The sequence below is a fragment of the Eptesicus fuscus genome, chromosome 15 (assembly GCF_027574615.1).
Source record: "Eptesicus fuscus isolate TK198812 chromosome 15, DD_ASM_mEF_20220401, whole genome shotgun sequence".
In the NCBI taxonomy this organism is placed as follows: domain Eukaryota; kingdom Metazoa; phylum Chordata; class Mammalia; order Chiroptera; family Vespertilionidae; genus Eptesicus; species Eptesicus fuscus.
This window is the reverse complement of record NC_072487.1, coordinates 70,263,069-70,286,429: the sequence shown is the minus strand read 5'-3', so window position 1 is coordinate 70,286,429 and position 23,361 is coordinate 70,263,069. Positions and strand designations below refer to the sequence as shown.

Genomic DNA, 23,361 nt, shown 5'->3' with positions numbered 1-23,361 from the left:
ATCATCATGATACACCAAGGTTGTGGGTTTGATCTCCGGTCAGGGCACATACAAGAATCAACCAATGAGTGCATAAATAAGTGGGACAACAAATCCATGTCTCTCTCTCTCCCTAAAATCAATAATTTTTTTAAAAGCTGTATTAAAAGAAAGAGCGACAGGTAACACCTCCTTATTATACAAAATAGAAAGTCAGGCTTAGTGAGGGTAAGCCACTTATTTGTACTTATTAGGCAATCAATAAAATGCTGGACTAAATTTGTGGAAGAAAATCGGTGAAATGAACACTGGGAATAAGTTCAACAGAAATCAAAAGTAGGCTCTGTTATTGTGAGTGATTTCTAGAGATTTCTTTCTTGGCTCCAATTCTTATGTTCTTTTAGTGTATATGATAAAGCAATGGTGAGACTTTGTTACTTTTAAAATTTTTAAGGCTCTTCTAAAATAATTTGTGCAGAGAAAAATCTAAGGAAACTATGTTTGTGCCATTTTCTTCTCCCTGTGTTGGTTTTGAAAGTCGTCCATTAGTTCAAACAGTGGCACCACATTCTGTAATTTTTCTGGATGACTATTTTTATACCTTACTGTGAGAACTGGCCCACTGGGGAACTTCTCAGGATTAACAAGGTACTGGGAACAGGAGGAAACCCTTTGAATACACACCCTTTGTAAACTCAAGTTAAAAAATAGAAAGCTAAGAATGGCAGGAAGAAAAAGAAAGTACCCAAACAAAGAAAATGTAATGGAAGGTTGCCATGAGAAATAACCAGCATAGGAAAGATTATTATTTCCATAGTAGCTTAATGCCTAAAGAAAAAAATTAGATCTTAAGACTAGTCCAGAATGTTATACATGCTTTGTTAAAAGCCATCATGTAATACTTAAGAAAACAATAAAACAGAAACACCAAAACCCCACTCAACTCCATTAAATGATATCCTATCTTTACAATATGCTTCACAGAAATAAAATAATCTTTTGGTTACATTTTGCTCTTAAAAAGTCAGCTACAACTTGTCAGAAATAATTTTGACAAATTCACTTTGACAGAAATAATTAAGCAAAGATAACAAGAGCTAAGACTGATCTGTAGTCACTATTCTAATTAAGCACCTTATATACAGATGAATCACATAGATATACCTATTGTAACAACCCTCTGAGGTGGGTTCTGTTATTTCTCCCATTTCACAAATGAAGAAAGAAGTTAAATCACTTGGCTAGAGAATGAGGAGCTGCTATTGGAACCCAACTGTTTTGGAGGTTTTTTTTCTAGTCCACATTCTTAACCCAAATACATATATTGTGAAAGTGAAGAATTATCTTCTCAGTAGTCAGTGGCACTTATAATTCTTAATACATAAAAAAATGTTTTGGTTTTCTAGACTCTTATAACTGAAATCGACATGACACAGACTTGGAAAATGTGCCTTTTCTTTTTACTTGTACAAAAGTGGTTGCTTCATTGGATGAAGGCTGTTCACTGTTTATGAAAAAGCAGAAATCACTAAGGTCCTAATGACATGTAGACCACAATATCTTGGTCTCTCAAAGAACCACCTTCACAAGATTGTGCTATTGGCATGTTTTAAGAATCTATTTTAAAAAAATAAAACAACACACAAATGCTATTGAAACTTTGTATTGCATAGTGAGATAGGTGACGACACCAACCACATTACTCAGTGTCCTTATCAGAAATGCTGTCACTCCTACAGAAATATGGGTATTTTCCCCCCATAGAATTAAATGTCCATTTTTCTTTCGGCCTACAGGAAGCTCAGGACAAAGTTCACAGTCCAACTTTAAGCAATACAGGATTTCATGGCTTGTCTGTCTATTATCTTCCTGTTCTACCTCTATTTTCCAAATCTCTATCTTATTTATATTTTCCTATTTTATTGAATTATAAATATTTTAATAAAGTACCTCCATACCTTAAAAATATGAGGTACAGTGTATTTATATAAAAAGCACTTCAAGTCAATTTCATAGTTTAATCAACAAGAATTCTATAAATAAATATATCTGATGGATAGACAGGGCAAGTCATCTTTATCTTAAACTCAGATTTCAAGGACATAAAACACATGTGCCTATGCACACATACTGATACTTGTCCCTGTGTGACCAGCACCACTGCTCCTCAAATCAGCATCCTTTCAGCCTGCAGTGCTGCTCTTCCCCACCAGTGCAACAACAGGGATTTTAGTTTAGTGGGGACTGGATTGGTTAGATATTGCTTTGTGTATTTATCTTGGGGATTTGCTCTTAGAGGCAAAAATAACTAATTTCAGTAAAACTGTCATTGAGTAACACTTAATAAAAGATTTAAAAAGCTGAACCAAGAAGAGACAAGAAATTGATGTTTAACCTATATAAAATATTGTGTTGGTATTCAGTAATTAATGCTTTAAAACATCCATTTCCAACACATCAGAGAGCAAACTGGAACTAGATTTCCACAAACATGGAAGTAACTGAAGGCATTTCAGTATATCGCCACAACTACGTGACAACTGGAGTTGTACTTGTGACAAAGAACGGAGAAGGCGGAATTTGGGTGCCCTACCGAGACCACACAATATAATGAACAGAACTCTAACTCTGGGATCAGGAAATTCTGTTTCTGAATACAGCACCCCCTCCCCTCCTTAATTGTGTGGCTTTGGACAAGTCTCTTAACTACTCTGAGCCTTAATATCCTTCTCTGTAAAATCTAAGCTATGGTTCCTTCCTTACAGAGTTTATGAGAAACAAATGAGATTCTGCATGGGAAGCAGGTATCATGAGGTCCTGTACATCAGTGGTGGCTCTACCCCATCATACTTGACATTTATGATGTTGGCATATTTTCAACCTTGGGAGGGAAGCCAAGGGACAAAATGTGTTTGGCAGATTTTCCCATGTTTGGGACTTAGTGCCCTGTCGGGGATCTGCAATTCTAGATAGCATGCAATTCAGACATCCATTGTATTTTACCAACATCATAATTTATCTTATCCAAATGCAATTACAAAGAAGATAAATCAGGCAACAGAAAAAGTGATACAAAATGTAAATGATTCAATAAGTGGCTTTTTAACCTATGAACCGTGCTAAACAAAACACCGTAGAGCTCAGTATAAAGTACTTTTGATTATCTTTAAAAAAAATCTTTTTTTCTCAGAGAAAAAAATCCTTTTGAGTTTCTCTATTATCACTGTCTCATTTAGTAAAGAGCTCTTCCATTTCAAGATAATCAAATAACTATACCAACCCCCTGGTAATAATCCTTACTTACTCTCCTTTTCTTCCAATAGAGAAAACAACTTATCTCAAGCATGACAACTATGTAATCAATGAACTGCCAAAGAGTCTTTATTACAGACAACTGACCCAGAAAACAGGCTCCAGAAAAGTTTGCCAAATTAGTGCCTCTAACTTTAATACATACTTAAGCACTATGAATAGTTATAACTTATATTAAATCTATATCATACAAATGTAATAAAAAATTAGATGACTTCTTCAGGAAAAAAATAGCTCTTTAATAAAATAATGTACTGCTATCACATTGTTTCAATCCAAATATGGCATGATAGTGCCATTCTAAAAATAAGTGTAAGTCCCATGTGATATGCAGCCTTTTAGCTATGTTCATTTCCTTTTAGGGCTCAAGTTTCCCACAGGAAAATTATTCAATGTTTGGCAAAACTGTTCACTGTTTATGAATCTATAGATGATTTGGGACAGTGCTAACTGCACTGTCAACTTTTTTCCTGTTTTGCTATTGTTGATTTGCCTACACAATAATCCACCAAGGAGAGGCCAAGGAGCAGGAAATACTCAAAAGCTATTGCCTGACAAAAGTGAATACAGAAAGTGTCATTTTGAGTTAAAAAGTGGCAGGGGAGGTGACTTATGAGTCAGTTAAATTAGAAGCCACAAAATTATTACATACAAAGTCATATCCTAAACAAATGTTTCTTATAACTATGATGACTTTCAAATACTTATTTTAATTGCATTTTTATATTACTGAGCAAAATTGCGCATCAAATGCCCTTTCAGTACAGCTCAATACAGCTTGAATTATTTGCTTAAAAATTTTGTAAAGCATTAATGTGCTAAAAATAAAATCCTCTCAAAATCACTCTCATAATATACCACACACACAAGACCCACATTCTTTAAGCAATATTTTTATATAACCAAATCAAATTATGATTTTTAAGAAAATGTTTTATAAAGCTCAAGATACTGTTTTATTTTTAAATTTCTTGTTTTTTTTTTCTGAAAATAAGTCATCAGATAAAAGTGTACTTACTAAGTAACAAAAATATATAGCAGCTGTAAATGGCTAGAGATATTAAAATACGACTTTAAAACTATAGAGGCCCGGCCAGCGTGGCTCAGTGGTTGAGCATTGATGTATGGAACCAGGAGGTCATGGTTCAATTCCTGGTCAGGGCACATGCCTGAGTTGGGGGACTGATCCCCAGTGTAGGGTGTGCAGGAGGCAGTCAATCAATGATTCTCTCTCATCATTGATGTTTCTATCTCTCTTTCCCTCTCCCTCTCTGAAATCAATAAAAATATATTTTAAAAAACCCACAACTTTATAGAGTTCCTTGCTCATGTAAGTTAACAAAACATTAAAATGAGAACTTGTGTTTGAATATTATTTGTCACAAACATCTTTATCAGTGTATTGTTGAACTGAATTTAATATTCTGTAAGAGGTCTGGGTTCATATACATATTCACAGACTACCTTTAGTTCTATTACATATTTTTATATAGCTCTCAGGCAAAAGTTATGTTTCCTTGAACCCCAATATATAAGAAAAATCATGTTTGAGATTTAATTTTCTACTAAAGAACTAATCTTAAACAATGATCAAGAAATGAATATTTAAAAGCTATTATTTCATCATTAATATATAAAGCTATAATTACTTAGATGTTTCTATTAACCTAAAAACTTAAAAAATTATCAGCACCTAAGTATAATACCAACCAAATTCTCTTATAATCCCTTACTACACAGGTAGTAAAAGTCCTCCTGGTATTCAATTATTTTTATGTTTTTCTATTTAAAATTCTTGACAAAGAGCAACTTTAAAAGTTACAAGCAGTTATCTTTTATTTAAGCAAAAACTTCACCCTGTAATCTCACCAGCAGTACAAATACTACAAACACCAATGAAGCCGTTCCAGAACCACCTATTCATATTTACTTCCCTAGCAACAATTCTGAGGTGGTTGCTAGTGATCAAGAGAATTTCCTAACTAAGATTTTGCAAAACTTAATTTATTTGACTCAAAGTACCAATGAAAGATTACTTTTACTTATTTTATTTAATGCACACCCAAATCTAAACAATTTTATTTTTTTCCAATCCTCCCATTTTCTAAGCACTTGACAATGTTGAAGAGTTCTTTGGACTTATTTTGGTGGCATGACTGAGTCTAAGGGAGGTGTAAGAGCTGGATTCTAGTCCCAGTTCTGTGACTAATGAACTCTGTCACTATTCTGGATTTCTTTTTCCCCATCTGTGAAAGGGGAGCCTAGATTATACCTTTAAGTGATCTTCCAAGTCTGTCACTTTGGGATTCTATATTTATGTCATTCATGTACTCAAAAAACCTTTAATCCATCTCCAATTCCTAATTAGAATCAAATCCCTTAGCATTTATTCCAGACCAGGTAGGCCCAATTTAGCTTTTGACCATACCCTCCATTATACCTCAACTTGAAACCTCTGGTTCATCCAGGCTGCCCTATTCACTAGGAAGAGAGCAGCATAGTTAACATGGACGGAAAGTTCACTGAAGGCCAAGCACTGTGCTAATAAGAGCTTTACTATTAATGTAACATGCATCTAATCTTGAATCGACTCCTATTATGATGGTGCCATCTGCACTTAAAGATGACTATCCTTCTGAAGTTCAGAAAGATTGAGATCACCTAATAAATTGCCAGAAGTAGGATCAAATTTTGTTTTAACTTTATTTCCAGTGCTCTGTAGGGTATAATACACATAATCAGTATGATGATGTTAACAATACATGGTGTTAACATAATCTAAGTAGAAATGGTTTCAATCATTACATCTATATCATATCATGAAGGAGAAAAACTTTTAAAAATGAAAAAGTCTTTTGAGTCAGATTCTACTCCCCAAGAGTCAATAAAGACAGAGACCCACAAATACTTTTTTTGTTGTTGTTTAGCTATAAATAAATGGCTTTGGCAGTGGGGATTTCCCGAGTCTTTCTGGAATAAATTTCAGAAATAAATCATGCTATTCAATGTTGTAACTTTTGCTTTCTCCCCCAAATATTGTCTTACTAATTCAATTCAACAAGTATTTGTTAAAAGCTAATAAACAGAATTTAAAGTTTTACTTTGAAAAGTCTTTATTTCTGTATTTTGTTCAAACCAATACAATCTTTTGGTAACAAACTAATAAATAAGCCTTTCATTAAGTGACTACAGTCATGTTAACGTAACATGAAGATGTGCTTTTTACTTTGCAAAGGGCTTTCTCATGTCATATACTGGTACTGTTTGATAATTATAGGTCACTTTATTAGACTCTTTTGTCTATTGATCCTTTGGGTTTCTTTAGTCCTGTCCAACTGGATAATTTATGCCAATCTCATTCAAGCAGTAGGGACTGATAAGACTATAGAGTCCTACTCACCCAAAGCTTAGCCATCTCATATACTGCTTTCTAAGGAAACCAATCTAACACATATCTCCTTACCTACAAATACTACACAGTACTGTGTATACCTGTCTTCTATTGGTTAAAAAAAAAAAAAAAGTTTAAAAATCTAAAAAGAGCCCTAACCGGTTTGGCTCTTTTTAGATTTTTAAAATATCTAAATGGATAGAGCGTCGGCCTGCGGACTGAAGGGTCCCAGGTTCGATTCATGTACCTTGGTTGCGGGCACATCCCCAATAGGGGGTGTGCAGGAGGCAGCTGATCAATGTTTCTCTCTCATCAATGTTTCTAACTCTCTATCCCTCTCCCTTCCTCTCTGTAAAAAAAATCAATGAAATATATATATATTTTTTAAAATCTAAAAAGATCCAAACATATACCTATGAGGCATAGTGACATAGTAAATTAGGAATCAAAAAGGCCTTATAACCTATTTTTTTTCTTTCCTTCAGTATTCTATGTATCAAAAAGGTCTGACAGCCCAATTCTTCCCCTACAAACCTGATAGGATTGTAAATTCCTCCCAAATATTATTTCCTAAAGATATAACTCCTAATCCCCTCTCCTTCTGCCTGTTCCCATTTGGATTAGTTGCTTTCTAAGTCTGCAGCACATCTGACTTCCTAGGGCTTTCCTTCCCTATAACCGTGGGAATTTTCTTCACCTCTCTCCTATGTTGGAGTCCTTGTATCCTGGGTTCTGTATCTTCCTCTTTCTTGATTTCATCTCTCATTCTGGGGAAACATATCCTTCAGTTACTTTCTGAGAAAGTATGTTAGACAAGTAAACATTTTGAGACCCTGAATATCTCAAAATGGATTTACTTTACTCTCACACTTGAATGAAAAGCTTGACTGGACATAAAATTCTAAGTTAAAAGTCACTATGCAAAATTTTGAAGTTATTACTCATTATCTTCTTGCTTTTTATAAAATATATATTTATTGATTTTTTACAGAGGGGAAGGAAGAGGGACAGAGTTAGAAACATCGATGAGAGACAAACATCGATCAGCTGCCTCCTGCACACCCCCTACTGGGGATGTGCCCGCAACCAAGGTACAGGCCCTTGACTGGAATCGAACCTGGGACCCTTCAGTCCACAGGCCACCACTCTATCCACTGAGCCCAACCAGTTAGGGCCTTCTTGCTTTTTTAAGGTGGAAAGTCCAAAGCTATTCAGATCCCTGTAACTAAGTTATGATTCCACCTTCCCACCCCTATTCCAGACCAAGAAGCTTTTAAATTTTTTCTTTATTCCTAGTGTTCTGAAATTTTATAATGATTTGCCATCAAAGTCTTTTTATTACATTAAGCTGGTCCTTTTCATTATGAAAACTCATATCCTTCAGTTCTGGAAATTTTTCTTCTAATACTTCTTTGAGAATTTTCTTTTTTCTCTATTCTGTTTCTAAAATCATGCTAGTTAGGTGCTGCGCTTCCTTGACTGAACTTCTAATTTGTCTTGCTTTCTGACTACTGTTTCTGTCTTTTGTTTCACTATCTGGCCTACTTCAATTTTATCTTTCAACTTGTCTAATTTTTAAATAGTCTGATTATACTTTAAATCTCAAGAGCTCTTTCTCATTATCTGTGTGGGTTTTTTTTTTGTTTGTTTTTTTATTGCATCCTACTGTCTTTTAATGGATCCAAAAATCTCTGAAAATGTTATACTTGATATTTTTTGAAGTTTTCATATGTGACCTGCATTGTTTTGTTTCCTCTGATTTATTTTGTTCTGGGCTCTGTGTTTTATGTGAAAAGATTTTCTCAAAAGGCCAGTGATCTCTGGCTGACTTCTAATATTAAAAGCAAAGGAGTAAAAACCGAACTAGTAACAGTAAACCCAGATTTTCTGATTATCAGTTCAAAGTTCAGTTTAAGCATACTGTAATGCCATCTGTCTCCCAAATTTTGAAGAAAAGCCAAATTACTTATTTACAGCCATAGGAAAATTATATAGACTATTCTCAGAGTCTGCAAAATATACTACTATGTATATTTAATATATAATATTTAGTATTTCTTAAACCTAACGTGGAAAAATCAACACATAAACTAATTAATGAAGACTTTTAACAACTCTCATCATGCCACAATTCTCCATCCTTAAACTTCCCCAAATCTGCTCATATAACAGTAAGTTTTGGTTTGCCAATAATTTATTTAACAAATCTTTTATGATACAAAACCACATAGTCAGTGAAATTAAAACATTTCCTACAAAAACACTGTGCAGATTTTAAAATCAAACCTAAAAAACTCTCAGAAACCACTCTTATTATCTGAGAGCCTGCAACCTTTATTTTCAAGTTCAGAGAGGTGGACAATGCATTTATAGCACAAAAATTCAAGTTTTTCCAATCCTTAAAACAGAGAACACTATTCAAGTAAAAAGTAAAAGCCATTGTAAAATTACAGGCTCAAAAAGGAATTTATCCAGCGATAAAGCCTGAAGAAAACCCTTTCCAAAATGGAATTTAGGGTGATTCAACAGGTCCATGAAAAATTTAAATATCTATTCTGGTGTAAGATAGTTCTTTTATTAAAGTGGAGCATTTGTCTTTTTGTAATACACCTTCACTGAAATAAATCATTGTATAAAAACCACACATCTAATTTACAAATACAATTAGTATGATCTTATTTTAAAATGTATTATGAAATAATTTTGACACAATCACCAAAAGCTCATGCTGCCTCATATATCAGTCATATGCCATATAAAGTTAAACGTGTTGTATTGCCACGCCCAAGGTAACTGGAGTCTAAAAATATACTTTTTTCTCATTCTGAACTAGTCAGATTGGTATTTAACCCAAACATCATCGAATGTTGCATTAAATATGGCAGAACAAAAAGATTACTTAAATACAAACTCTACAAATGTATCCCATAGAAACTGCCCCTGCCACAGAAGATTGAATCTAAGCATATCCCCTTTCACCAACATACACACATACACACACGAAAATGAAAATAAAACAGCAACACAGACAATAAATGTGAGAATAGAACTGATACCTGGTAGAAACTATAGAATTTATACAAACGATCCAATGAAGACAAGATAAATTAAAAAAAAAAAAATCTGACATTAAGCAAGTATCAATTGGCAAGGGGATTAAGAGCTTTATTTTTCTTTAAATTACTCAATTTACTTAGTTTCTACTTTAGTTTTAGACTAAGACACTGATAAAGTTTCTAATGTGAAAAAAACAATACCTCCATGACATCTAAATTTGGTATTAGGAAATGTAAAACTCTATTAACAAAAGCTCTTATTAAAAGAGTTATTTCCAGTCACCAAAAACCAACTTGATTAGCCATTTCCAGGAAGTTAAGCAGAAATTTTTTTCCATTCTCACAAGATGGAACCCTAATTGAAGGGAAAGATTAAAAGGACTCTCAGCCCACCAAAAAGTAAAATCTACTGAAAGTCTTTAAAATTCCCATATTTCCTTAATGAAAGTTTCTCAAGCTAACTTGGTAAATTTGAACAGATTACATTCTCCAGCATACATGAAAAAAAATTTTTTTGAACTGTGCTACTTAAAGAACGTGCACAACTGTTTTTTGGAATTCAAAAGAAAAGGTTTTCCACTTGACCTGGCAATTTAAAGACACTGCTAACTTAACTTGCAATTTCAATATGAATTCTAAATTTTGAAACAACTTAGAATCAAATTTTCCAATATAAAATATAAAGAGCAAGCAAGTTTTAGGGAAGTACTCAGAATTTTAAGTTTAAATTTTATATATTACTTAATCACTAAAATAAAAGTTTAAATAGAACACATTTGAGGTTAAAATCAAATCAATATCTAAAATCATAAAGCTGCCCTTTATTTTAAAAGGGGTAGGAACTTTCTTCATATTATGATGGAAAACCAAAGCATTATCTGCCTATATTATAAATATCCATGTCCTTTCTTAGATTTAAAAATCTACTTTCACCTATGTTCCTTGGGTTTCTTCCATCTTCCATCTCACTAAACATCACTATAGCATTCAGATTACAACTTCTGGCCAAAGACAGAGATCACATAAGTTCCCTGAAGGCTTCCAAAACATTAAAACCAGCAGATAAGTCGAGGAAATACTCATTCCTGGGGCTGCTGGGAAACCCTTCTCTCCTTTCAGAAAATAAACCTCTTGCTCTAAAGATAATCATCTAAGAACAAAACACTACTACATACAAATACATAGCATTCTCAATTAATAATTCTATAGGATAATAAAATCCTACAGATTAGGCTAGTGCTTTGGCTTAAAGAGAAAAGAAAAAGACTATTAAGAAAAGAACTGTATCCCAAAGGATTACAGCAATAAAAGAGAGATAGACAAATCAGAATTTCTCCTCTTATGCAAATGTGGACTCCTTAACACTAACTAAAAGAATGCTTTAAAAAAAATTAGTTGCTACTTTATTAGTTGATTCCATTTAACCAAAAGAGAACATCTCAATTAATCCTCTTCTATTTTAAAAAATGAACTAATTAAATGTACATTTTACTGTAAAAGTGAAATCTAACTCAATTCAAATATTCTCAATACAGATATACACAAAGGCATGCGCAAAAATACTGCAACAGAATCACTTTCAATGCAGACATTTCTTTAGATCTCTCTTAAACATGACACAAAAAGTAGCTCAGTTCTTCATAAATTGTCTAGTATTTGCACTTTAGCATCACTTTCATTGCAAAATTCTAAAATTAGTATTTAGGTGTCCACATTATTCACTGTAATGAGAATTCTCTCAAGAGAACAAAGCATAAAAAAATTGGATATCTAAATGACAGTGCTGAAACCTGCAATGTAATACTTAGGCATACATAAACAAAATCTTAAAACCCTGTTAATTCATCACCATATTTTAATATTTGCTGTGAAAATAAATAAATTGCATATGAAGCCCAAACAATTGGAATGAATCCAGAAAAGCCACAAGAAAATGATGGTATTTTAAAATGGTGACACTTTTCACACCCAGGTTTAGTCATGCCAGCCAGAGAGGTGTGAGATATGACTTTATTCATTTTAAATCTGAGAATTTCAGTCATTTCCATGGCATCACAAAAATTGGAACCTAGAGCAATTTATCTTCATAGTCCTGATTCTTCTGATTTAAAAGCACTTTTAAAGAAAAATCATTTCTGCAAACTTAGGTTTTTTGGATGGATCATTTGTTTCCTATCGCTCAGAGTCAAATTATTTTGTCCAGATTTTCTAGTGAATAAGGAATACAAAGAGAGAAAAAGGGACTCCCCTCTGGCCCCCCACACACATACAATGACCCAATATCTGAACCTCTTTAGACATGGCATCCATTAAGAGGGCCTTTGCTCCTAACTGTGTAAGGGTCCTTAGCTATGACCTGACTTGCACAAGAAGTACACATGGCCCCCGAGAGGCGCTTTAGTCCCCTTTGGAAGACACTGTTGGAGAGACTATAAATGACACAGTTGCAGAAACTGTTACTAATGGCAAGCCAGGTGGTCAAGAAGGATGCGAAGCGGTTGCTGTGGCCAGTGGAGCTCTCCAACAAGAAGTAGACGATGTATGGCAACCAGAGGATGTAAAACACACTAGTAATCCGGAACAGAACCATGGCATAGCGCTTGTCCGGACAGGCCTGCACCTCCCCAGTCTCCCCACTCTGGCTGCTGAAGCGAGCTTGCCTTTCGCTGATTTCCTTTGTGTGCTGCTGGCAGATGCGGAAAATGTTGAAATAAGTGAAGCACACAATGAGGGCTGCTGGGGCGTATAACATCATCACGATGAACAGGGTGAAGTAGGGGTCGGTGCGCCAGGACTCTGCACACCACTGAAACACATCTCCATGATATCCAGGTTTGCCCCAGTGGAAAAAGGAAGGCAGAAAGACCAGGGTGGAATACAACCAAATCAGGAAAATACACAGGCGCAGTCTCCAGGGTGTAACCAGGGTGTTATAGGTCAAAGGTTTAGTGATGGCAATATATCTATCGATGCTGATACAAGCCAGAGAGGTCATAGAGACACTTTTCAGAACTGATACTATAAAACCAAACACCTGGCAAGTCAAGGACTCCTCTACTGGAAGCGGGTAGTGGAGGAGTGATAAAGAAGGAACCAGGCAGCTGATCCCAACCAACAGGTCAGCATATGCCATAGTCTGGATAAAATAACTTGTAGTGTGATGGTTCAACAAAGGTGCACAGTGAAATACAAAAATCACAATGATGTTGCCAGAAATAATCAATACAGTTAGAAAAACAATAATCAACACTTCCAAAAGGCAAAAATCGACAGTTTCCAAATAGCCAAATGCCAAGAGACAAAAAGGGTGGTTGCTCTGATTACCATCCAAGGTGGAGTTCATCTTGAGCTCAGGAGTAATCTCTCACTTCATGCTGCCGCTTGGCCGCTGCCAACAGTTCAAAGGAGCAGCTGCTGTCATTGCGGTCAGCTCTGTGTGTTTGTAATAATGCCCAAGGAGCCTCAGTCCCCAGGCTCGCGATGGTGCTGCTCTGATGCATTGCCTGCAGTACAATCCCCCTTTAAGTCCTTGGAATAGGGAGAGCCAGCAGCCGTCGTCTGGCCAGTCCCAGACACGGCCATAGTATCAGGTTTACCATACACATAGTGCCAGGGGAGTAAAGCAAATTCTGGGTACAATGTCTTCAGGCCAATGAGGGTAGGGAGTAGGGGCAGAAGAGAAGGGAAGAAAATTAGGAGCTTCAGCAGGAGTTGTAATGAGTCTCCTCTGAATAGCTGATAGAAGAAAAGGAGAGAGCATTTTATATTATGCATCCCAATAAAAAAATCAAAGAATCTGGCTAGCTCTGGCTATCATCCCTCCCACTCCATCCCACCCCACCCAGTACTACCCTCAGTAGCACCCCACATAACTACTGGTCCTTACTGTACAGAGGAGGTACAGCAACAGCAAGCTTTCATGATAAACAAAAAAAAAAAGACTCAATTGCAGTCAGAACAATCTACCCCCATTTTCCTTTCACTGGAGCCTTATGGGGAGAAAAGGAAACCTGCTTATTGCATTTCTAAAAACATTTTACCATAATTACCATGAATAAAATAACTTATTTTCTTGATTCCCGTGTAATATCTTGTCTCTTTGAAAACATTTCAACAGAATTTATCTGTCTAGCTCAATTTCAGAGTGTTACCTGTAATTCTGCATGCTGCAATCCAAACAAAAGCCACAAAACATCCTTAACAGAAAGCCTTGCAAAGCAGGAATGTGCCTCAGCCTGGTTTACTGCAGAACTGAGACGCGGAGGGAGGGGATAAAGGAGGAGGAGGGGAAATGGGGAGAGAGGGGGCTTGGGAAAGGGAAGCAGTGGGGGAGGGGAAAGAAAATGCTTGTGCAGGCACACACTCTGGCATCTTCAGCAGCTCATTCCGATTCATCAGCAGAGGCGCTCCCCGATTTCCAGACGGCACAGTGGGGGAGTAACTGAGCACGCCTGCAGTGCAGTGTTTCAAAGCTGTTTCCTCGTCTATCTGGAATCCCCCCTTTTGGTAGAGGAACATAACTCAAACTGCTAGTAAGGAGAAGGGGTAGTAACCCGAACAGAGAGCCAGCCCGGGATTTAAATTGAAACACACTGCCAGAGGGTAATGCTGAGAGGAAATTCCCATTTCCTTGTAGCATTTTCCCAAGGAACGAAGAGCAATGTTAAAGAATGAAAGTGTGTTACCAGTGCAAGGCAACTGAAGAATCAATTCAGCAGCACAAGAAGTTCTAGCTAAAAGGCTAAATATTCACCATTAATTTTCTCATGATTCACTGGATATTGACCAATATTAAGAAAGATGACCAAAATAACAAGCAAACTAAAAAATCAAGAGAATTTCACCCTCGTGTACACACAGAAGAGGAATTCTATTATTCCTGTATTTAACACTACCTTAGTCTCAAGATGCCATGTCTTGCTTCTAGTTTGCTGAGACACAATACACAAACATATAACAAAAGATGGAAAAGTAAAGGTACCGTTTCCACCATGCTTGAAAATCAGAGGAAGTTTCATGGTACAAATTAGCTTTTGTATCTCAGAATACACAATCTTGTTTGTGCCTACTTAAAACAATGCAAAGTGAGATTTTTTGTGGCTCTTCTGGTAATGTTATAAATGATGACAAATTTTAGCTAATTAGAAAATGTGTATTTTTAGTATCTTTTCTTCCAAATGTCTCTGGATTTTCAATTCATCCTTCTCAATAAAGTTCCACAGACCCAGCAGAGTAAAAGAAAATAAACAAATGTTGGTATTTCAAAGCATTCCAGAAGATATGCATACCTGGGTGGAGATCAATGTTATGTGATCCAATTTGCATTTTTTGTTTCACACACATGCTTTCTCATTGCAGGCAAATGGACAGCCATAATCAGAACTCAATTACATTTCAAGATCTGAAACACTATGCTTATACAAAGGCAAGAAACTAAAAAACCTACTGAGAATAAGCCTGATAGCCATTTGGACAGGTCTTATTGGAAAACATGGCAAAGTGTGGCATAGTAAAAGGACCAGTGGCACTGAACACTCATCTAGTTCAAATCCTAGCTCTAATATTATTTAGCCTGTCTTAGACTCAGTTTTATCATCTGTAAAATGAGGATCATACTCCCTATTTCATGGGATTGTTGTGAAATAAAGACTTCCCAATATGTATCACATAGGTAGTATAAAACTTTACTTTTTTCTCATGCAATTAAAATAGCCTGTGCTTTCCTACCAATCATGTTGCACTGCTTGAGGCTAGGCTCCTGAATATAAAGTGCCCTCTCTTACACATTATTATGATACTTTCTGAGGCCAGTGAAGGTACCTGGGAAAGTGATATGGTATCAATTATTCCCTCTACACAAATAATTTCTCTGCCTGTGTCACCAGCCATAAATTCATTCCCAAGCTCCCTTTTCCATCTACAATTTGCCTGCTGTCACACAACTACAAGACCTGGATGTCCTGTTGAGATTTCAACCAGAGCACCCCAGATTAAATAGTTTCTCCACCAAATAAGCCTGTCTTGTTTTTCCCCGATGTTTTAGGCACTCAAGAATGAAACTTAGAAATCATCTTGACCACTCTCACTCTCAATACAATGTTCTTAGGCACCATTTCCTAGAAATCTATTTCTACAACAGCTCTCAAATTCACTTCCTCTTCAGTTTTTACTACTTTACTTTAGGCCATCATTAAATATCGTCTAGACTTCTAATCTTACTCATTTTTCTAACATATTTATTTCTGCCTGATTGAATATCCAGTACCACATACTTTATTATGGTACTCCACTGTTCAAGAAGAGTGAATGGCTCCCAATTGCCTTTCCAATCTGATACCACTATTCCACATCCCCCCAAACAACTTAAGCTCCAGCCAAACCATTCATCATAAACTGTATTTTTGAACTCCCATTTTTGAGTGCTTAATAAATATTAAATGAAAATAAGGAAGCTTGCCACGCGCCCCCGGGTCCGGGTGAGGCCATGTGTCCCTGGATCCAGGTGAGGCCTCGAGCACCTAGGTCCGGGTGAGGCCACGCGCCCCTGGGTCTGGGAGAGGCCACGCACCCCTGGGTCCAGGTGAGGCCTATGTGTCCCTGGATCCGGGTGAGGCTGGGTCCCGGATCCGGGTGAGGCCACGCGCCCCTGGGTCTGGGAGAGGCCACGCACCCCTGGGTCCAGGTGAGGCCATGTGTCCCTGGATCCGGGTGAGGCTGGGTCCCGGGTCCGGGTGAGGCCACGTGCCCCTGAGTCCGGGTGAAGCCTCGCGCCCCTGGGTCCGGCCGAGACCAAACCAGAGGGAGTCGGACCTACGTTACCACCATTTGTCCACCATCCAGAGCTGAGGGGTCAGTGCTGACATGTACACATAAGGAACTGGTGGACATTGAAATTGGGTCTCTAAAGAACTGTTGGTCCAGAAAGAAACTCACTACAGACTGATTCATTTGCCTGTCAGCATAACTATTATTGCTCGTCTCACATTCAGTTCTTATAAGTATATCTCTAGGGACACATGATCTCGCTCATCTAGGGGAAATGATCAACAACATAGACTGATGAACAAGAACAGAACCAGAAACAAGGAGGCATCGATCGGACTAGCGGGCCTCAGAAGGAGGATAGGGGAGGTTGGGGGGAGGGGGGAGAGATCAACCAAAGGACTTGTGTGCATGCATATGAGCCTATCCAATGGTTAAGTTCAACAGGGGGTTGGGGCATCCGTGGGGAGGGGTGTGGGATGGGAATGGGGGGATGAGGACAAATATGTGACACCTTAATCAATAAAGAAATTTAAAAAATAAATAAATAAATAAAAAAGAAAAAAAAAAAGAAAATAAGGAAGCTTTAATTCAACAAACATAAAAGGCATTTGCCAAAGTCAGGAGTCCAGTCTTTTCCTTGTGAATTTGGCCATGTAACTTACTATCTCTACATCCCAGATTACTCATGTTTAAAACTAGATGGTTATGCTGATAAAAATATATTACATTGGCTGATGACTTGAAAGAATTCAAAATGTAATAAAAGTGCAATAAAACTACAAGCTGTTATACTACTACCATTAGTACAATAATAGGTCTTCTAAATTTGTTTTTATTTTAGTAAAACCAGTCTTTGGAGCTGTAATCAAAATCCTATCTAATAAAGAGAGAGTATGCTAATTGACCCTCACGCTGTCCCAAAGATGGTGGCACCCACAGCCAATAAGGAGGAAATATGCTAATTGACTGTCACGCCCTCAAAGATGGCAGCGCTCACAGCCAATAAGGAGGGAATATGCTAATTGACTGCCATACCTTCAAAGATGGCAGCACCCACAGCCACAAGATGGCGGCGCCCAGTCCCCTCAGCCCCTCCAGGGTGGCAGGCATGCAGCAAGGCCGGGCCCGCCTGGCGGTTCCAGCCACTCCATGCACCTGCCTCCGGAGTCCCCCAGTCCCCTCAGCCTCCTAGCCGCCCAGGGCCACCCGAGGCTCAGGTAACCAGGGCCGGCCGAGGCTTGCGTGGCTGGCAGTGGCAGCAGCAGAGGTGTGATGAGGCACTGCCTTCCCCTGATCGCCGGGTTGCCTCCCGCCCCTGAGGGCTCCCAGACTCTGAGAGGGGGCAGGCCGGGCTGAGGGACCCCCAGCTCCAGTGCATGAATTTTCATGCACCGGGCCTCTAGTATTCATATAAAAACAAACAATCAAACAAACAACCCTGATAGCCACACTTTATCAAATCAGTCAGGATTTAAATGTTTTACTTAGAGAAAAAAAAATATTTATGACATGGGAGCAATAAATCTATGTCCTCACAAAAATCTATACATTTATTTCCTTTTTAAAAATAATGCAGTCTCATGATGTATTTGATTTTTACCTAAGAGAGAATAACTATTTCTGCATATACATGACTGGAAGGAAATTAATTAAAATTCAACTCTACTTTTCACTGATGGTTGGATTACAAGTAATTCTTTATTTTCTCCTTTATGGTTTTCTTTATTTTATGAATTTCCCAATTTCTATGTATTATTTAATGGTTTTTTGTTGTTGCTGTTTTTTAAAAAAAAAAAAAAAACAGCCAGAATAATATATGACATGTCACTTTGGGAAAGATAACAAAAAAACCTGGCTGCAAGATTTTTTTTGGCCTTCACTCTATAAATCAAGTCACTCTTTTCTCCTCCTTTAAATTGAGTCTTTGAAGGAGCTAAGCCAAAAAAAACTCTCCAAGGTAATTTTATATGTGAAATTTCAGAACATACAGCATGCATCTGGCAAAGAACCCAAGTCCAGAATAAATGACTTCCAAAAATTAGTAATATATATATGTAAATTTTACATATAAAATTTTCATATATATGTATGAAAATAGTATGTACAAATCCTGCTGTCTTGGTCTGTTTGGGCTGCTATAACAAAATACTATAGACTGGATGACTTATAAAACAGCAGGAATTTATTGCTCACAGTTCTGGAAGCTGGAAGTCCAAGATCGAGGCACCAGCACGGTTGGGTTCCTGTGAAGGCCCTCTTCTGGTTGCAGGCTGCCAACTTCTTGCTGTGTCCTCACATGGTGCAAGGTGACAAGGGATCTTTCTAGAACCTTTTTTATAAAGGCATTAATCCCTATCATGGGGCTCTGCCCTCAAGACCTAATCATATCCCAAAAGCTCTACCTCCTAATACCATTACCTTGGAGGTTAGGTTTCAACATATAAATTTTGAAAGACACAAATATTCAAAACCATAGCACCTCCTATATTCAAAAATGTTTCATAAGCAACTTTCTTCATAATAAGCCAAAAAATGGGGTGGAGGGGAAAACCTCACAAACATCTGTAATAGCAGAATAGACTTTTTTAAAGTGTGGTTTACTGATACAATGGAATATTCTCAGAAATTTTTTACAAATGAAAGCAAACAAAAAAACAGCTAACGAGACATTCAGAAAAAATGACTGCATTTAAAGCAATACCAATGTGCATCAAATAACACTATAGTGTAAAAAATAAAAAACCGTTTTTGCCAATATTATGATGATTAAATAATTTGCATTTTCTGATCACCTACCAGCAATTTAAACTAACATACACATCATTAGAGATCTTTCTAGGTTCTAGCCATGTGCATGATAATCAAAGTTTAATATGCAATACAAAGCACATGACATCAGCAAATGTAAAACAATCAAATATACCAGATTTGTTAATAGCTGATATTTTACACATCATGTAATTATCAAATTCCTATTCAAAAAACAGATTTCCTCATTTTCATGGAACCAGAAAAATAGAATACTTCATGTTTTTGAAATTATCTGTATGAATGGCCCCACCAAAAATATTTAAGAAGTAATTTTTGGCCAAACATTTCAAACGACTTCAAAAGAGGAACTAGAAAGATAGTTAGAACTGAGAATTATACATCCAAAATATGGTTTTCCAATAAAGGAAAAAATCAACTTGCCAATCAACATGGCTCTACATGTCACATACCCTCACTTCCATTCATACTATGAGCCCAATGGTCTTCCATCTTTCCAGGCTTAGGGAGCTCTTTTCTGAAACCCATCTTAAATGTGATGTTCCTGATAATCTCCTGTTCTCCCAGGCTGAAGTTAGCACTACTTTTGATGGCTCCAACTGTGCTTTTTCACACTATCATAAGACATATGTCTATCACATGACAGTTAATTATTTCTGTGTTTGATCTCCTAGCTTCAGCATTAGGTTTGTAATACAGGCACTCAATAGATGGCGGTTAAACAATTATATCAATACTTGAGGCCCAGTGCATGGATTCATGCATATTGAAAGGAAATTAATTAGAAGGTGGCTAGAGGGACTGGGCCAGATAAGCCGGACATGCCCTGGAGCCCAAAGGGCGTCTGCGGAATGAGTGGGATCCCTCCAGCAGGTGGGGTCCCTCAGCCTGGCCCGCAGGGATCCGGCCAAAACCGGCAGTCCAACATCCCCCAAGGAGTCCCTGAGTGCAAGAGGGCACTCTGCAAAGTTGAGCCCCCTGGTGGTCAGTGCGCATCATACCTACTGGTTGGCTGGTCATTTAGCCTTTTATATATATAGATAGATAATGGAGGGGATCAGAATATTAGTTCTTGAAAGAAAACACATCTGACTAGAAATAAGATGATGAGAAGGAACACTCATATTTTGAGTAAATCAGTTTCATTTTCTGGTGTGGAAAGATCCAATTTCATGTTCAAATGCTGTACTTCCTTTAAAGTTTTTAAATAAAAATCTTATAGAGGTATTACTCATCTCTTATAAGGTGTTCATACATTTTTAAAAGAAGTCCCACCTTTTGTCATGTTGAAAAATTCTCATACATTATTGGAGTTCTGAGAAATTCATTCATAACCCAGGTTTGGGATTTACATAGCACTGGAGAAACTCCTTCCTAAATATAAACATTTCAAGAATTTGAGGAAATAAAAGTTAAAACCAATAACATGGTTACAAAGGAACAAAGCATTACCTAACCTTGCAGAAAATTACTTTTCAAATTCTTGTATTCTTGTGCAAGAAAGTTTTTGTTACTTCGCTTGCAAAACCTTGAAGGATGCATGAATTTGAAAAGGGAATACTAAAAAAAATGAGAATTCTTCAATTTAAAGAAATAAGCCAAAGGGAAATCTGGTTTAAGGTAACAGAACTATATTCTTCCAATTGTAGAAACTAGAAGTAGACCTTATCTTACAAAGAGTACATTTCTGTGACATGTGAAAAGGATTAAAATAAACAAAAGAAAGTTTTTACACACTGCATAGCACAACTGATCTAACTAAAAATGGAATGGAATGCAATTATGGTAAAAAAAAAAAAAAAAAAAAAAAAACAGATTTAGGCACACAATGGGTAGAGGACATCCTTTGCCCCTGAGGTGAAATCAATCAAAGAAGAAAAACTATCCTTCTCCTTTGTGCCAACACTAGAAATAAATTTGGGCTAGAAGTATAAAAGTTCTGTTCTATAAGGTAAAGGAATTATAAAGAAAATTATTGGAAATCAAATAAGCACAATGATCTTTTTGTAACAAATTTCCCAAAATATTAATGCTGAAGCTGAATCACCATCCCCTTACCTTTGTGATGAGAATTCGGTATTTTTCTACCAGGTGGTCGTTGTTGTGACAACCTGCTAGCAGCTGCCAGACTTCTCCTCGAAGAGCTTCAGGAACACCGCTTCTTACTAAGGACGACAACTGCTTTGGTCTTACACTCAAGTTGAGATGCCTAAAAATAAAGCCATAACCCAGAAGTACATAAGAGTAAGATCCTCTAAAAATAGTTATTTTTATGAAAACTAAACTAAATGATTTATAAAGACTTAATAATGATCACAAACCAATAAAGAAAAAATAATACATAAAGCTGTTGAATTAAATGTGGCCAAGATAAATATAAAGGTTGGGTGGAGGAAAGAATACTGCAGTCAGACTACTTCCTAAGTATCTTTAAATTATTGTTCTACTGAAAAAATAAAAAGAAAAGCAAAACCAGAAACTATAGCTTTATGGTTGTAGCTTATATAAGATAAAGCAAAATTCCCATCAGTGGGTACACAGCCGAAGTGCATGGCCCTGTATCAAAATTGACAAACTGTGTAATTATATGCTCTAAGTTAAAATAAATATTTAAAATAAACATAAAAATAAATACTTTCAGCAGTTTTTATGAAATCTTGCTTCAAGTGACTTTTTTGAATGACTATGTTGATTAAGACAGTGTCTACTCTATAATAACACGAAAGCAGGTTATTCAAGTCTTTAAGCTTCATCTTTCTCATCTATAAAATGGGGAAAATAAACTTATCTTGAAATGTCACTATCAATATACTGCTTCAATATACTAGGTGTTTTTGCACACAATTTTATTTGATCCTTATAACAAGCACCTGAAGTAGGTGGGAGTATCTTCAGTTTTACAAATGAAGAAAGAAATTCAGGGAAGTCAATTAAACTCTAAGACCAATAAATGTTCTATGTGCTATATCACACCTGCTTTGTGATTTAAAAGCCACCATTATTGGGTCAATAAAGCAGGCTTCTGGCGTGGAGAAGCTCCCGTGACTATCAAAAGTTACTGATATAAAAGGACCACTATCCTATCTAATAAAGAGGTAATATGCAAATTGACCATCACTCCAACACACAAGATGGCCACCCCATGTGGTCAAAGATGGCCACCCCTATGTGGACACAAGATGGCCACCACAAGATGGCCGGCAGGGGAGGGCAGTTGTGGGCGATCAGGCCAGCAGGAGAGGGCAGTTGGGAGGGACCAGGCCTGAAAGGGAGGGCAGATGGGGGTGATAAGGCCTGCAGGGGAGGGCAGTTAGGGGTGAACCGGGCTGGCAGAGGAGGGCAGTTAGGGGTGACCAGGCCTGCAGGGAAGGACAGTTGGGGGGGGACCAGGCCTGCAGGGGGAGGGGAGTTGGGAGGGACAAGGCCTGCAGGGGAGGGCAGATGGGGGGGCCAGGCCTGCAGGGGAGGGCAGTTGGGGGCGACCAGGCCAGCAGGGGAGGGCAGTTGGAGGCAACCAGGCAGTTAGGGGTAAACAGGCCTGCAGGGGAGGGCAGTTGGGGGTGACTAGGCCTACAGGGGAGGGCAGTTGGAGGCGACCAGGCAGTTGGGGGTGACCAGGCCTGCAGGGGAGGGCAGTTAGGGGCAATCGGGCCAGCAGGGGAGGGCAGTTAGGGGCGACCAGGTTGGCAAGGGAGGGAAGTTAGGGATGACCGGGCCAGCAGGGGAGGGCAGTTAACATGTGAAATGTGAAAAAAAAAATGGTAGATCTTTGCATCTGGCAAAGAACCCAAGTCCAAAATAAATAACTTCCAAAAATTAGTAATATATATATGTAAATTTATATCTGATACCACTATTGAACTAACTGCCTGCAGTTGAAGAAGGATATAATTAAATGAATTAACAAAATGAATAAACAAAGCTTGATAAGGCAAATTCCAAGCAACTGTATATAATGCTGGTGAGTTCATCTAACAAAGCTAGAGTCTTTGCTATATCTAAGAACTAACTGCCTGCAGGGCAGTTAGGCGTCGATCAGGCTGGCAGGGGAGTAGTTAGGGAGTGATCAGGCTAGCAGGCAGAAGCGGT

At 37.4% G+C, this 23,361-nt stretch overlaps 2 protein-coding genes across 2 annotated transcripts in view; both read right to left on the bottom strand.

The window, feature by feature from the left end:
* RABGAP1 (RAB GTPase activating protein 1) overlaps positions 1-23,361 on the bottom strand; it is a 119,643-nt gene that overhangs the window by 36,919 nt on the left and 59,363 nt on the right. Inside the window, exon 13 of the mRNA XM_008155269.3 lies at positions 21,331-21,481. Within this exon, the coding sequence (XP_008153491.2) occupies positions 21,331-21,481 (151 nt within the window). The remainder of the gene's footprint in view (positions 1-21,330; positions 21,482-23,361) is intronic.
* GPR21 (G protein-coupled receptor 21) lies at positions 12,018-13,081 on the bottom strand. The gene has a single exon (XM_028130787.2). The coding sequence runs from the start codon at positions 13,079-13,081 to the stop codon at positions 12,032-12,034; it is 1,050 nt and encodes a 349-aa protein (XP_027986588.1). The 3' UTR covers positions 12,018-12,031.